Genomic DNA, 17,394 nt, shown 5'->3' on the forward strand with positions numbered 1-17,394 from the left:
TTGAACACCAACATCAAATAATTCACCTACACAACATTGCACATTCAAAATCATAATCCAATTCACCTACACAAAATTAACAATTTAAATTAACAATTCATCCAACCTAACAATTTCAATTTGACCAATTTCAATTTTGCCTAACCTAACAATTTCAATTTGTCCAATTTCAATTTGACAAACCTAACCATATAAACAAATTTAACAATTCAAACTAATCAACATACATCAACCAAAACCCACATAAACCAAAACAATTTGCCCAATTTTTTAGCTATAACAACCCTAGGGTTTAGGTTTATAATCAAATTTATACACAAATTCACTTAAACCCAAACAATCCAACATAATAATCAACAATAATGTCATTCAACCAATCCAAAATGCATAACTCAATTCACAACCCATTACAAACCCTAGCTAACTATCTACCACTTACTCTAATAATGTAAAAGGTAAGCATACTAGCCGAAGAAAATAGATGAATTTGGGGAAGAATAGCACCGATTGATGAATGTAGGCCGAAATCACGAAGAGGAGGGCGATTTCGCGGAGAGAAGACGCTCAGCTTGGAGAAATCGCGAAGTGTGTGTATTGTGAGATTTTCGCGATTTGGGGGAGGCACGGCTGGTATATCAGCCTGTGAAAACACGCCACTCAGGTTGGCGTTTTTCGCGACTAGGTAATTACGCCACTCAGGTTGGCGTTTTTTGCAAAAACAAGTAAACACACCACTCAGGTTGGCGTTTTTTGCTACTAAACACGCCAACCAAGTTGGCGTTTTTCAACGTACTTGCAATTGGAGAGAATACGCCCAAAATACGATACAATTATAAAACGTCACGTACGTTGGCGTCTTTACGTATAAACACGCCATTAACATTGGCGTTTTTACTTAAAGACACGCCAATTTCATTGGCGTTTTTCCCATATGTGGAATAGATAACAAAATGAGTACATTTACATAATCTTTAATGTAAACTGCCCCAGAAACCCGATTTTCTCATATTTCGGAGTAAGTAAAACTTCAATGATTTTGAGATCTTGATAAGCTCGTACTTGTCTATTTGATAATTTTTCTCAGAGTAACCTAGAATTCGGATAATTATCTGTTGGGTTTAATATTCCAAAGAAATTGGGTTTTAACAAATCGAAGTGGAGCTATTTCTAAGAAATTGATTTTCATAAGTTGAAGAAGAAAAGAGCAACGTCGTTGCTGACTTGCTGTGTGAATTTGGGAACTGAAAGAAATTGGAAGAAAGAGAAATTGACTATTGAGATTTGAGAACGGAGAATTTGATAAAGAAGTGTTTGGTAACGCAAAGAATGAGGTAGAGGGAGGAATTGAGGATAGAGAATTTGAGAAAGAAATTAGAGATAGGGGAAAAAACGAAAGAAAGAGAAGACAAGAAAGTAACAGGCGCTCATCCATTGCTCATAAATAGCTCCTCACCATATCAATTCTCTATAGTTAGACGTTTTTGCATTGATATATAACGAATAAATAAGCTTTATTATGAAAAACTTGGGCAACTGATTAAGTATGAAAATATGTATAACTAAGGTTAAATCATATCCTATATAACTAAGGTGATGAAATTTTAGATTAACTCCTAAATTTATACATGTATCTACTCACTTTGTTCAGATAATATTTGAAAACCCTTTTATACTAATGAGTTTTTTATACCTTTTGTATTATCTTCCTCCTCTTCTTCCTTCTCTTTGTTTCATGTATAGAGTTAGCACCCTTCATAATCATGAATCTCTTCATTATCTGTAAACAATCACATAGAGTATTTATTAGTTTGGAAAGGATTTATAGTAGAAATTACATATTATTGTGTGAGCTATACATGGATGATATAATTCTGACTAGGTTTAGTAATTCTGACATGCCTGACATGTCAAGTGTGCTCTCTGTGTAATCATTTTGCCCTTTCTGCCGTTTCATCTTCCTTGGAGTTTTCTTTCTCCTCTTTCCTGCAGAGTGAAGGGCGGCTGAAGCTTCTTTAGGGTTTTATTTGTTTTTATTAATTCAAGCAACCACCTATATATAGTATAATAATAATTGAATAATAGAATAAGTGAAATGGGCCTTACATAAAGTTGTTGATTGTAAACTTATGAAAAAATCTGTCTGACCAATGCGATTATGTAATTTTAATTCTATCTTAATATTAATTTAAAAAAGTTCCTATTAAACTTTTGCATATTAGTTGTTAATTGTTTTATCAGTCAAAATATTATTAACTAATAGTATATATTAATTTTGTTATTTGGAAGGTCTTTCTCATTATTATGTTTCATTGGGAACATAAATTACTTTTTTGAAGAGCATGCTAATCATTTTTTCCCTATAAATATCCTTTCTTAACACTTCTACAATCACTCAACAGCCCCTCACAATTGAAAACACTTAACCGAATCAGCAGCACAAACTTGGTTAAGTTTCTTATCAAATTCTTATCTGCATTCCCCGTTATTGAATCTTCTTCATTCTTCCTATTTCTCAATTGCTATTTCTGTATTGAATTTATTTTGTGATATTTATCTACTGTAAATTCTCAGTTATTATTTTTGTTGTTTTTCTTCTTTGTTTATCTGTCATAAACTGTGTTAATATTTGTGTCTATGTTTGATAGGTGTGATGAGAATATCTACACATTTTCAAGCATCAAAGGTTCTGATTAATGCTGACTTGGATGTAGTTACATATTTTAGGAAAAGGTATAAGTTATTGATTGTAATTAATTCCTTACAGTTGTTGCTTTCAAATTATTTGTGCAGCTGTATAGTCATTTATCATCTTATTTCCAACTGATTTTAGATGATTTTTTTATATAGAATTGAAGGTGATGAGAGATTTATTCAGCAAGGATCTTTGGGTCAGGTTGGACCAAAGATCAGAGTATGATAATCTTAAGACTTTTTCTATTATGAGTATTTTAATTATCAGTTAAATGTTTGATCAGTTATATGTTTTAAAATATTTTCTTATTTAGGTATAAATTTATTGTCAATATTATTGATAATACAAGTCTTATCTATATACTGTGAATTAGGTGTGCAATATACCTTATGTAGTTGAGAAGTAGATACCTCAAAACATTGGTTCATGGTCTGGCCGCCGGTAAGCATGCGGCCGTTGTTCTCGTATAGGCCGATAAATTGGGAGACAGTGGTCTTCAGTCGGTCCCATATCTTCCGGCACTCTTCAGCCGTGTGATACCTTCCATCCGCCGGTTTAAACGAACAGTAGGCTCGGGAGATGCGTTTCCACATGTTGTCGATCCTCTGGTTGCTCGAGCGAATGGATCATCGCAGACATTGATCCATGCTTTTAACAAAGCCACACACTCCTCCTCACTCCACACGGTCCGCCGTATCTCATCGTAGTCGTTATCCGCCTCAGCCCCCGCCTCCTCCGCCCCAGCCCTCGAATGCGAGGACTCACCCGACACCCCATTGCCCTTGCCGTGCCCCTGCCTCTACCCTTGCCTTTCTTCGAACCACCCCGACGGCCTGCAGACGATGGACTCTCAGTGGGAGGCACCCTAACCGGAGATAGACCCAACTCCTGCAGTGAGAAAGTCTCAGCATAAGTGTACTGAGACTCCAGTGGAGTACATGTCTGGGATGCCCATGTAAAGAAATCAATAGTGGGGCGATAGACATTGTCCCCGGGCGACCCAGCAGTGGCCGACTGCCCCTGCATCATCCCGCTCTTCTGCGTCATCATCTGGGGCATCATCCCCAGCATCATCCCTGCCATCTGGGCCAAGCGTACATGTTATAGTACTATGGCGGCATCATCCCCGGCATCTGGACCCCCATTCCACTTCCAACCGGGAACGAGGGTGTTTGTGTTTCGCTAGTGGCTGGGGAGTCGCTGTCGTGGTGCTCCATTTATCTTGAATAGAAATGAGAGTAGAGAGATAGAAACTCGTTAATACAAGTGGTGCAAATGAAAATGAACCAAAACGAGCCGTATATATAGAGTTTTTTTTAAATCAAAAATTGCTCTCGTCCGTCGGGCGCCCACAATAGTGGACGAGACGACGGACACCGCGACGGACGAGCGCAAAAACTGACAGATGAGGGGTCGTCCGTCTGACTCGTCCGTGAGCGGGACGCCGATCTCAATAGTGGACAAGCGCGACGGACGAGCGGCTCGCCGGTCGCTCGTCCGCCGGCTCGTCCACTATTGTGGATGCTCTACTGAGATCATGGTTTTGGGATAAGAGCATCCACAATAGGAAGGACTTCCCCACGGACTAGCACTAGGGCTTCCCAAAAACACATTCTGTCACGTCACTAGGACTTCCCACCCCACTACCACATTACTAGGACATCCCACTGCACAATAGTGGACAAACACTAGGACTAGCCAACGCCCTAGCTAATAAAATAAATTGAAAAATACGATTAGTTCATTTTAATTGTTGATGTTTATCAAATATACAAAAAATGAAGTGAACTGAGTTGTAAATATTGAGTATAAATAAAAAAAAGTAAAAAAATTTAAAAAAAATGGGACGTCCTACCTCTTGTCCGTCGCCTGCCCACAATAGCGGACGAGCGCACGAACAAGGAGGCGGACGTCCGCCTTATCCGACGGACAACCACTCGTCCGTCTGGGACGTCCGTCACCCGCTCGCCGCCAACAATAGTGGACTAGCACACGAACTAGCGGCTAGTCCACCGGCTAGTCCTCTATTGTGGATGCTCTAATTGGATTAACACGGTTGGGCCACTTTGAACTGTTAGTTTTTTATATTTGGGTTATTCTTATAATTAATTTGGGCTGTTATGTTTGAGATTTTTATTTAAAAAATCTTTGGACTGTGGCTTTTACTTAATTTGGGCTGGAGTATAATATCTTTTGGGTATATAATTTTTTTGGGCCTGTTTTATTTAATGTATTTATATAAAAGAAAAATAATTTGAGAAATAATTATGTATTCTTTTGTAATTATTATGCTCATTTTATTAAAAAAATTTATGGTAAATATTTAATTATATCTTGAATCGTATTTTGTTGTGTTTGAACTTGCTAAAAAAAATTTTGTTGCTAATGTTGGTGTATCGTTCAAAGTTCAATAACTTCAAGTGATGTTGTTCTTATCAAACTACTTCATGTATTGTGCATGATAGTATCATTTGTTCGTCTTTTGTAATTTATTTTCATATAATTTGATGTTTGGATTTACCTCAACGGGAGGTAAAGTTGATAATAGAATGAACACTGGCCGTCCTCCACCTATTTTTCGTTTGCATGACCAAAATTACCACTTAATGGGTAGTTTGTTGCCATAAGATGGTTGCCCCTACAGTTTGCTCAGTTGTACATACGGAGAATGAGATCAATAATAGAATAATATCTTTGAGTCACGAGTTACGAGTCGTGCATGTCTAAATATTTTGGCTTGTAAAGATGATGATAATAGTAGAGGCGATTCCACCGTTACTGTTGTTCTCAAAGAAGTTTTTCTGAACTTATGAACTATTGGTTTGCTGTTATTTTCTAAGTTTTTGTTCCTATATATGAATATTTATATTTTGTTGATCACATTTGTTCAGTGCATTGTTTATTCCGATTATTTGATTTTTACTCTTTGATCTTTTCTCAAACATATATTCTTTATTTATAAATCTTACTCAAATTAAATCATATTGTTTGATCATTAGTGTCACATCTTATCTTTGTCCATAATTTTATTGTTTTTCTTCATTTAGATCATAAAATAAAATTGAATAAAATCGTCTGCTGAATTTGAAATGTTTCATTCACTAGGGAGTGGTAAATTCTTTATTTAAAATGGGGCTAGATAAGTATATTTTTGTTTTTGTAAATCTTCACATTGCTTTGAATTTTTATTTTCTATATATTCGTTATATATTGTATTCATATTTAAAATTCTTATGGCCCGTGCATAGCACATATGTTAACACTAGTACTAGAAATGACAAGGTTTTGTTTTTACATGAAATAGTGGCTACTAATTAGTAGTAAACGGCGTATTTTGTTATGAAGGAACATAAATTTATACTATGTCACGTCTAGAACTTAGAGATCTTTCGTATCATGAACTATTCTACGTACACAAAAAAAACAAACAATTTGGTTTGCTATGGAACGAGGAAGCCAGACATTGAGATTTAAGAAGCTACTATTTCACAATAAGAGTTTTTAAAATCAATACAAATATTTAAAATAGAGGGAACATCATTTTAGGTTCATGAACTTTGTCAGAGTATCATTTTAGGTCCGTGAACTTTGAAAATCTTATTTTAGGTACGTGAACTTTGAGTTAGTATCATTTTAGGTCCTTTTTACTATTTCCAAGTTTTTTCGGACGAAAATACCCTCAATACCTTAAAATATATATATTTTTAATAAATTTATCATATACTCATATTTTTTTATAAATATCTCTACAATATATTTTTGTCAAATTTTCTAAATATAATTTGACCTTAAATATTATCACTTAATTTTGTGACATGCAAGTAAAATTGCTTCTTCAATTTTTTATATTATTTTTTTTAAAATTGAATAAAGAACTTTTCTTTAATAATAAAAAAATTGAATAAAGATCTTTTTATAAATATATTTACAATATATTTTTGACAAATTTTCTAAATATAATTTGACCTTCAATATTATAATTTAATTTTGTGACATGCAAGAAAAGATCTTTATTCAATTTTTTATTATTAGAGAAAAGTTATTTATTCAATTTTAAAAAAATTAATATAAAAAATTGAAGAAGCAATTTTACTTGCATGTCACAAAATTAAGTGATAATATTTAAGGTCAAATTATATTTAGAAAATTTGTCAAAAATATATTGTAAAGATATTTATAAAAAAATATGAGTATATGATAAATTTATTAAAAATATATACATTTTAAGGTATTGAGGGTATTTTCGTCCAAAAAAACTTGGAAATAGTAAAAAAGACCTAAAATGATACTAACTCAAAGTTCACGGACCTAAAATAAGATTTTCAAAGTTCACGGACCTAAAATGATACTTTGGCAAAGTTCGTAGACCTAAAATGATGTTCCCTCTTTAAAATAAATAGAATGACAACTATAGATAAATGAATTACTGAATTAGTAGCATCAAAACTCCAACACGAAGCAACTTCTTTACTTTAAAGTTTGAATTATTAAATAATAATAATGATATTTATAAATGCTAATTTGAATACTCTACTATAAAACTACTAAAATACTCTTAGAAAAGTTTAAAACTATCGGGGAGCCTGGACCTCACCCAACCACCTCTGCCAATGTTAATTATATTATGATAAACAGTGTACTACAATTATTTTTTATCTTCAATCCTATCAACTTTTATCTTATTTAAAAACAAAGAATATAGCTAAAATTATGGATTCCCACCTCTCCACATAGCTACGTCAGTGTTTATATATGTGTGTCTATACATTATGAAAGTAGTGTACTATCATTAGTTTGATTTCTAGTTTAGTCCTATTAACTTTAGAGCATCCACAACCGTGCTCTTGCCAGCGGCACGGTTGTGGGCCCGGTCGGTACTATTCATGCCTGTTCTCTGGCAAGAGCACAACACCCACAACTGTGCTCTTCCGCAAGGACGAGCACAATTAATATAAAATTCAATTACACAAAAACATTTCCATAATATTAAAATTCATTTAAAACCCACAATAAATATTACAAATGACAAATAAAATTAAACATTGCATAATTAAAATCCTAAAAATTAAAAATTACATAATTAAAATCCTAAAAATTAAAAATTACATAATTAAAATCCTAAAAATTAAAAATTACATAATTAAAATCCTAAAATGACACTACTCGTTGCCGAATTTCGCCCACATGTGGTTGATTAGGTCTTCTTGTAGTTGATTGTGGATTCGAGTATCGCGCATTGTGTGTCTTGTCTCGATCCTCTGGCCAACCGTCGTATGCTCGCCTCGGCGTAGGGGAGACCTCGCTGTTGAGCTTCCGGCTTCGTCCTCGTCGTAGAAGCTAGCCGCCCTCGACATATGCTTCGTAAGCGGGGGTATTCGCCGCGACATATGCTTCGTAAGCGGTACGATGTTGTTCGTAGTATTCTTGTTCTTCGCGTTCCGCGTCCGCCATAATATGGGTGAAATCCATTTGAGATTTTGAGTGGGTGATGAATGTGTTGATAGTTTGTATGAGAATTATGAATGAGAGATGAATGAGAGATGATTTGATGTGATAAATGGATGATGAATGTGTGTATTTATAGATGATTTTGGGGAAAAAAAAATAAAAAAAAATCAAAAAAATTCAGAAAAAACGGGAAAAAAACGGCCATATTTTTGGGATTTGGAAAATATTTTTTTTTATTTTTTAGCATTATTTATAATTAAATACCGATTTTTAAAAAAAAAAAAAAAAAAAGTTTAAACACAACGGCTATGCCGTTGACGAATGGGAGCGCGCCACGTGTGCGTCCGCTGGTACGGACGTGCTCGATACATCGAGCAGCGCCGTGCCAGCGGCGCGGCTGCAGCGGCGGCGGTCCTGCGCCTTGCCAACGGCGCGGACGGCGGTGGCGTCTTTCGCCACCGCTGCGGATGCTCTTAATCCCTTTTAGTAAAAATATTTTTTTTAATGAACATGAATATGATCATATGAAAGCCCAGTCAATTAATGGGCTTTTATATTGGGCCAAGATGAAAATTTAATGGCTGCCATGAAAACACATCCTTCCTCCGTCCCTGAAAATTTGTCACCTATTTCCTTTTTCGTCCGTCCCTAAAAATTTGTCACCTTTCACTTTTACCATTTTTGGTAGTGGACCCTACATTCCAATAACTCATTCACACCCACATTTTATTATAAAACTAATATATAAAAGTAGGACTCACATGTCACCAACTTTTTCAACTCAATTTCTATTATATTTCTTAAAGCCCGTGCCGAGTCAAATGGTGACGAATTTTGGGGGACGGAGGGAGTAGATAGGTCACGTGGTTTCGGAGCCGTCTGTCAATTTTCGTAATTTCTCGCACAAAAATTTAATGTCGGCTTATGATTCCTTTATCATCACCGATCACCGATCAATAAATTTCCCCTCACCAACTGTTCCGATCCGAGAAAATTGAAGAAGCAGCAAATACGCAGTGAGATGATGCGGGCCAGAGGGCTCGCCCGGTTAGCGAGGTCGGGCTACGCCCGTGGTCAATGGGTCTACTCGTCTTTGGGAAGTGGCGAGAGCGCGCCGCTGCTGCTCGAGCATTCCTCCCACTTTCGCAACCCTCTTCAGTCTTCTCGAGAGGTGAACTCACGCCCTCGTATTTGATCTCAAAATGGATTAGTGCCAGTCTGGGTTTTGTGTGTTTTTGCGTCGTGTGCTTAGGTGGAGCTGTTTTCCTATTAGTTTCAGCTCTGGATTTTGAAATTCGCGGTTATTAGTGAAGCTTGTTTCGGAGCTATTATTATTTTCTGTCTATGGTAATTTGATCGATCAGTTGGTAGGTGTAAATGAGTTCATACTAAATGGAGCTTTCTTATGGGTAGAGCAAGCTTTATTAATAAGTGGGTTGTGAAAGTTACTTTTTTTTGCCTTCCTAATCATTTTTTATCAAGTTTTGTTACAGTGATGTTTAGGATTTAAGAAATAGAGGAACCTAGCTTATTCTCTGATTCCGCATCTTAACCTGAAAAATTATGTTCGGGTAAATGGAAAATGCTCTGTAGCTCGGGGCTGCTAGCTGTTGTTGTTGGTGACATTTGTTTAACTAGGGCGATGCATATGCAACCATTCACTGCTCTTTATGTATGAGTTTGTGCTGTGTTTAGTTTTGTAATTAACCCTTTTTTATCGTTACATTGTATTATATTTCTTTTTTTACTGTTTATTAGTAGGTTTTGGGTTGCAGAGTTATTTATTCATGGGTGTCAAATGCCATTAGTACGGTTGGGCAACAGGTTCAACTTCAGAGTAGCTCTGCAGTTGAGGTCAGTGCTTAACTGCTTATTTGATGATTAAACTGTCTTGATATTCAAAATTTCAAATTGCCTTGACTTAACTAATCTGCGATAAATATTTGTATCTTTGTACATTGTTTCCAGTTGGTTTAGATGCGCTTTATTGTTTGGCCAACCTTCTTCTTTGTATGGCAGGAGCAAGTAGACCCGTTTTCTCTTGTTGCTGATGAACTGTCGATTCTCGCGGATCGTTTGAGGTCCATGGTAGTTGCGGAGGTATGACATGTACGGTGTTGATTATTTTTACCAAGATGGATGTGTAATGAAGGTAATTCACATGTAATTAATCTCATATAGGTTCCTAAGCTTGCCTCAGCTGCAGAGTATTTTTTCAAATTGGGAGTTGAAGGAAAGAGATTTAGACCCACAGTAAGATTGTCAACCCAATCTGATTTCTGCGTGCTTACTTGTTACACCGCTGATTTTCCTTTTCTTTGTGTTCTTGTGCAAAAAATGATGGACTGATTTGAAATTTTGGTAATTGATTTACTTATGCAGGTCCTTTTGTTGATGGCAACGGCTCTAGACTTACCAATCCAAAGGCAAATATCTGAGGCTGCAGTTAATACCCTGTCTTCAGAGTTGCGTACAAGACAACAGTGTATTGCTGAGATCACAGAGATGATCCATGTTAGTGACTCTATCTCTTCCTAGAAAGCTGTTTGCACAATGCTCCACTTCATGTCTCATTCTTAGACATTCAAATGAGTTTTGGGTTATAAAATTAGTTATGCCAGAATTATTTAGAGAATGGTATTCTGTAGCTTTTTGGTGTCTTACTTTCTCGCAAGTCACAATGTTACATACTTACAATTCTATGTTTATGGGATATAATTTCTTGTTTTAGTTATTTTGAGCGCCTTGGCCAATTGAATCTTCCTTTAGTAATATCCATGTAATGTAATAGGTTGCTAGCCTCCTCCATGATGATGTGTTGGATGATGCTGATACAAGGCGGGGTATCGGCTCTTTGAACTATGTTATGGGAAATAAGGTATATGATTTGTATCCTTTTGAACTCCCTCGGCTATAAGAAAAAGTGGCAAGGAACTTGATTTTCAGATAAAGATCATCTTAGTCCTGTCGACTTTTGAGTTAGGTTATTTGTCTACCGAGTCATGTTTTCTTTGTTTAAATTGCAGTTAGCGGTGTTGGCTGGAGATTTCCTGCTATCTAGAGCTTGTGTTGCTCTTGCTTCCTTGAAAAACACAGAGGTACCTTTAAGCCTTTACATGTAGAGGATAAGCATTTCTTTACACACTTACATCACAAGCATAGAGTGACTATAGAAGGCCAATCATACACATGTTCAAGAATATCGTTTATGTTTCTTGTAATTGCTACAGGTTGTTTCTCTCCTGGCTAAAGTCGTGGAACATCTAGTCACTGGTGAGACCATGCAAATGACTACTACATCTGATCAACGCTGCAGGTATACTGATAGCTGGGCTTATGACTTCTTTTTTTGTTTCGCTGTTTTCTCTGTATTGGTAACATGCAGAACAATATCACATGATATCAATAACTGTTCTCCTTTGACCTTTCACACACTTATCTTATCTTATCATATCTTATCTTATCTTATCTTATCTTATCTTATCTTATGTTTTCTTCCTAAAATATTGTATGTGTTGCTTTTGTTCAGCATGGAATACTATATGGAGAAGACGTACTACAAAACTGCATCATTGATATCCAATAGTTGTAAGGCTATTGCCCTTCTTGCTGGACAAACGGCAGATGTTTCAAATTTGGCTTTTGAGTACGGCAAGAACTTGGTTTGTGTTTTTCTGCTTTCTTTCTTTTATGTACAAATTACAATTAAACTGGGAGTGTTTATTGTGTTTTTAGTGGACTACATGCTGTCTTAACGTGCTTCATATTAGCCTAAGGTTGTAAGATGATGTTACGCGATGGGGTGGCGGAGGGTGGGTATTGAATTCTCTGTTGTTCTAGTTTTATCCTCTTTTCTGTGTATATTCTGTGTGCATATTGGATGCCTCGAATATTCGTTGCAATATGTTGTTATAAATGTTTTTAATGTCATGTTCTCATCCATGATTTCTTTATTACTACTATAAAATAATAATAATGATAATACTGTTATCATGACTTTAATTTTAAAAAACTTTTCCTGTTGTTTCTGTTACCTGCCATAGTTCTATCTTGAAATCTTGTTTGCATGTGTTTTTGCAGGGGTTAGCATTTCAGTTAATCGATGATGTTCTTGATTTCACCGGCACATCAACTTCCCTCGGGAAGGGATCCTTGTCAGACATTCGCCATGTAAGTATCTCCATTTCATTTGAACTTTACACAAATGCCTTAACAATGAATGTGGTTCTAAAATGACATGCCAAAAATTCCAAATAATTTTTCAGGGGATTGTTACCGCTCCTATATTGTTCGCTATTGAGGAATTTCCTGAACTTAGGTTGATTGTCAACCAAGGATTTGAAAAGTCTTCAAATGTGGACCGGGTAGGTTTGCTTCGTTACTTGATCATCTGTCAACACCATCGATTAGTCTTTCCCTCATGTGCCTATTTGAAAAAAGAGAAATGTGTGGATATCTTCTATCCAAAGTATTGAGCTCTCTCTCTCTCTCTCTAGGCTCTAGAATATCTCTCAATGAGTAATGGAATTCAGAGAACCAGAGAGCTAGCAGCAAAGCATGCTAGCCTTGCATCAGCTGCAATCGATGCCCTTCCGGAAAATGAGGATGAGGTTGTGCAGAGGTCGAGACGGGCGCTTGTAGAATTAACGCATTTAGTCATCACCAGAACAAAGTAGAACAGATATACAAATATGATTTAGATCATTCTGGAAGTCGCAAGATCGTATCTAGGACAATTTTCCCTCTCCTGTTTTCGGTTGCACAAGACAAGTGTTAATTCGATCCATCATTTCCCCGAATAAAAATGTCTTCCACATGAAATTTTCTCCTGTGAGAATGCGAAGGGGTCCTCTTTAGCTTGAATTATTTGTTGCAATCGATCAATTAGATACTTGCAACATTTTGTATTTGGTGGTTTGATTCTTTACTAAATTGTTTTTGCAATAATTTTGCTTCTCGAATCGAGGCATCATGCAATAAAAATGTCTTTATCTTACTTTGTGCTGCACAGTAAACTGATTGTATATTTCATATGAACATATAAAGTGAATTTGCTAACATTATTACTTTCATTTACTAAAAACAACACACCGAGTCAAAACACACTCTTCACATATCTACTCAGCCTTCCTGCATACATAGTTTGCATCTTTCTACTCTCGTCCATGACCCCTTGATATATCAAAACCGATGGACCCGTTGATATTTCGAAACTGGTATTCGATTGTTTAAAACACATCCATAGAGATGAATGAAGCCCAAGCATCCTACAACCAAGTCATAAGTTAAGACAAGAACCCTTTGGCCAATTCTCAACTTGTGCAATGACTCAAACTCACCTGAAGAATCGAAAAGGCTTTATCCGCAACGCACTTCTGTTGGGGCGTTGCGCCTCTTTGTTGGAGCTTGTCCGGGTGCAGGCACAGCCGCGCCTTTTGATACGATTTCTTCACTTGGGAGGATTCGATTATGCTTGCTAAGGGCACCGGTAACCAGCCACTGTTTGGCCATAAGATCTGAGTAGCAAGCAAAGAGAGAGTTACATATTTGGTGTAATCCAACATTTACATCATCTTGATTTTTTTATGTTAGAAGATCATCTCACATGATGCAATGAAGAAAGCAGAAGTCGAATGTCAGCATCCTTGCCACTTGACCATAGTCTGATCTTCTCATCCAGAATATCCATTTCTGTTTGTACCTGCTTTGTTTAGAGATAGTGAGTCGACTGTCATAAGTCATTCCAACCAAGGTATGATTCCAGAAACGGTTCTAAAAAGCTGGGAAGGCCTCAACTATGATGTGATCACACATGTTACTATCAATATCTAGTTTTATGTATGATTGCAGTAGAACTAAAGCTTTATACCGTGCATTCGAGTTGTTCTTCTTCTTCTTCTTCTACTATTTCCCACTTGACCTGCTGCTTATCCTGCAAATGAACAGCAGAAAAGACTATCACAACCATATGATGATCCAAAGCCATACCAATGATAAACATGATGATCCAAAACAATACCAATGATCCGAAACTGTCTGTATGTCCCTCGGAAACCTGCTGTCCACTCAAAAAATCTGCAAAAAGGCACAATCAACATCCAATCAACAGGGTTAAAGAAAGAAGCAATGAGAGAAGAGAAAAACTCACACAAACCTTGTGTGGTTTTATCTGCCTCACACTCCGAATAATTTGTTTGAGACTTCTCCTTCGCCCATGCTATGGCCTCATCAACACCGTTGGATTCACAAGTCCCTTCCCTGTTCTCGGAGTTGATCTCAATCACATAGGAGCTCATGACCTCATCCTCCTCCTCCTGCTCCACCTCGTCCGGTCTCAAAACCTCGCCCTCCACCTCAGCCTCACGCCATACCGAGTGGCAGACCGACGAAACTGCAGATGATGGTGAGTTGTTGAGCTCCATGTCATCTGCTGACACTCTGAAGCTGCTATTGGAAATCGGCTCAAGGCTGATCGTCTCTGGAGAGGCGTTTCTTCGACCTAATCCGAAATTGTAGCTCCTCAAATTGTCTGAGCAATGGCTTTCACCATTGTGGCAGTGATGACTGCCTGCAAATGGCGGCACCATGCTTTTCTGATCTTCGTTCCCCATTCTCGTTGAATTCCACCTGCTCCTCACATTAATCGGCCTAAAACGAATCGAAATTTCAGTTTTAACTCTCCTAATTTACACACTTCAACCCTAATTTCTTCCAATTACATGAATTTTCAAAATTAGGATCCAATCTTTGGTAAAAAAGAGGCGAACTCAGTTGCTAAGTAAAGGAATTAAAAAATTACCTAAGTTTCGAGGCGAAAGAGGACACGTCATCGCCGCCGCCGTCAGCGAAGAAGGCCGGCCGGAGAGGGCTGAGCTCCTCCGAGCTGAGCGCCGACGAAGAGCTCGTTTTCGATCTCGATCGAGACCTCACCACCCTCTCATCATCCCACCCAAAAATATCGCTGTAGAAACCGTTTTTCTCTCGTTTCTGATGGCCGGGGATCCTGAACTCCGGCAAGCTCCTTCCGCTCTTCCCCGCAGGAGGCGCCTTCTCCGGTTGCCGGAAAATCTCCTCGTAGAAGTAGGTCGAGGAGGAGGTGGAAGATCGCGGGAAGCCGGAGGAGTACTGGCGGGAGAGGATCGTCCGAGGGGGCCCACCGAAGACGTCGCTGAAGTCTTCAGGGTCGGAGGTAGGCTCCCGGCGGTGGGAGGCGGAGGGTCGCCGGAGATGGTGGTTTGGTCGGTGGAGAGCGGGTGGCGGAGACGACATTCCGATCCTCATTCGCCAAGATTCGTCCATCGTTGGTGAATCGCCGGCGGCGAAGGGAGCGTCGTGATTAGTACTACTGATTATGAGTCTACTTGCATGTTTTTGTAGCTATTTATACATGAAGCTTTTCAATGGAATTTTCTTTTTCTTTTTCTTTTTTAAATTTTTTGCTTTTATTTTCCTACATTTGTTTTTGAATTGGCAAAGAATTATTATAAGTTTATAACCAATATCTTTTGCGGTATTTACTACTCAGAATATAAAGTCGGAAAGATGAGATATTTATTTTTCTGGTTTTACAATTTATTTCACTCTAATAATAATATGTTTGGTCTTTTTTTGTCAAAAAAGTCTATATAGGCTAGAGTCCTTTAAAAACGAATAAAATTCATATGCTCATTTTATTTTATTTTATTTTTATAAATTTAATAAGTACAACATATACGGTATAGCTTATAAAAAATAGACGAATTCTATCAAAATTCAAAACTTCAAAATTTTAATACATGAGAATTCTCATCTCTTAGCAAGGTTAATAAAACCAAAATATTCGAATCTCTAAACAATCTTGCAATTTAAAATTGAAATTATTATTTTTAATATATGGATATAAATAGCGTGCATAATCACTCAAAACATTCTTTTCAAACACACACTCAGTTGGGCGTTGCCATTAGGTATAAAAGTGACATAGTAATAATATAGAAAATCTATAAATAAAAACTATTCCTAATTTTTATATATTTCGAATTACTACACAGATGCAATTTCATTAGTCTACTTTTAGAAATGACATATAATAATAAAAATATATAAAATTGGTCCTAGATGATGCACTAGATCCAAACGGATTATTTAATTTCGAACTAAATAATAATGATTTCTCTATATATATTACTGCCCTACTTAATCATCGCTCCTTATCTGGAAAGTTTCTTTATGCTGGATTTACCCAAAAAGACGAAAATATAATTAAAAACTCGAGTTTTCAGTTTGACCACTTAAACAAATGATTTAATTTCGTTTTTTCCCTAACTTTGAAACCATGCATTATCTAATCTCAAATTATAGTTAAGCAAATAATGTTATTCATACTAAGTAAACGTAATTACGTGAAAAACAAATAACAAGATTAAGTATAGAAAAGGGAATATTAAGTGTAGTTTGTTATAGTATTAATACTAGAAAATTCCATACCATTTAAATATAATATATTTTCCCCTTCATCTATAATTCGTCCCCTTAGTCGATGAAGACTTTCATGCTGAAAAAGAGGATAATCATAAGATGAAATGGAAAAGTGGTCGAAATAATTTGTAACGGCTATTAGTCTATTACTATGATAATAGTTTTTGCATAATAATTCACTTAAATATAAAAAACAGACGAGATTATACAAATAAAAAAAGATTTTTTTTAGCTTAGTATAGGTTTTAACGTTTATATTACTTCTCACCAAATGTGAGTAATTTCATTTTTATACGGACAAAAATAAGTGCAGAACTCTATATATACCCATTAACACAATGGTAATCCATTTCTTTTGTGCTTCACTATATGAATGAAGTATTTCGGTATCGAAAAAATATGGTTTCTATTTAAGAATCAAGATGGACAGTTTTTCTTTTTAGTTTGTTCAACTAAAATTATCTCTTTTTATTTTTGGAATAAACTTTCTCTCTTCTCTCTTTTCATAAAGTATTTAGTTACTCCTATTATTTTTTCTTTCGATTTTATCACACTCAAATATTCCACCTAAAATCTTGTAGTATCATTCAAGAAAATGGTCATCATGAGCGAGACATAAAAGAATACTTTTTTTCCATATAATTTTTACTTTCTCGGACACTTGAAAGTGAGCTATGTACAGAAAATTAAAGATTATAGTATTATGTAAGATAGTCTCATCACGGGACATGTCAAGATCTCATATCCAATTGCATTATTATAATTATAAATAAATACCAATAAAATTATAAATAGAT

At 36.2% G+C, this 17,394-nt stretch overlaps 2 protein-coding genes across 3 annotated transcripts; one reads left to right on the forward strand and one right to left on the reverse strand.

The window, feature by feature from the left end:
* Positions 1-9,009: 9,009 nt before the first annotated feature.
* LOC121745367 (solanesyl diphosphate synthase 3, chloroplastic/mitochondrial-like) lies at positions 9,010-12,961 on the forward strand. 2 transcript variants are annotated; one of them, XM_042139239.1, is made up of 12 exons: positions 9,010-9,311; positions 9,902-9,994; positions 10,160-10,240; positions 10,322-10,393; positions 10,523-10,654; positions 10,932-11,018; positions 11,167-11,238; positions 11,371-11,456; positions 11,670-11,802; positions 12,221-12,310; positions 12,406-12,504; positions 12,637-12,961. In XM_042139239.1, the coding sequence occupies exons 1-12, from the start codon at positions 9,162-9,164 to the stop codon at positions 12,814-12,816; spliced, it is 1,275 nt and encodes a 424-aa protein (XP_041995173.1). In that variant the 5' UTR covers positions 9,010-9,161; the 3' UTR covers positions 12,817-12,961. The 2 variants fall into 2 exon arrangements, with proteins under 2 accessions (XP_041995173.1, XP_041995174.1); XM_042139240.1 differs by having other exon boundaries at positions 9,173-9,311; positions 9,899-9,994.
* Positions 12,962-13,186: 225 nt separating this feature from the next.
* Positions 13,187-15,498, reverse strand: LOC121745366 (auxilin-related protein 2-like). The gene is made up of 7 exons (XM_042139237.1): positions 14,940-15,498; positions 14,295-14,788; positions 14,160-14,215; positions 14,010-14,072; positions 13,746-13,841; positions 13,480-13,656; positions 13,187-13,407 (listed from the first exon to the last, which is right to left on the reverse strand). Exons 1-7 carry the CDS (start codon positions 15,437-15,439, stop codon positions 13,369-13,371), a joined length of 1,425 nt encoding a protein of 474 aa, XP_041995171.1. The 5' UTR covers positions 15,440-15,498; the 3' UTR covers positions 13,187-13,368.
* Between the last annotated feature and the right edge of the window lie 1,896 nt (positions 15,499-17,394).

Source organism: Salvia splendens, chromosome 8 (assembly GCF_004379255.2).
Source record: "Salvia splendens isolate huo1 chromosome 8, SspV2, whole genome shotgun sequence".
In the NCBI taxonomy this organism is placed as follows: Eukaryota; Viridiplantae; Streptophyta; class Magnoliopsida; order Lamiales; family Lamiaceae; genus Salvia; species Salvia splendens.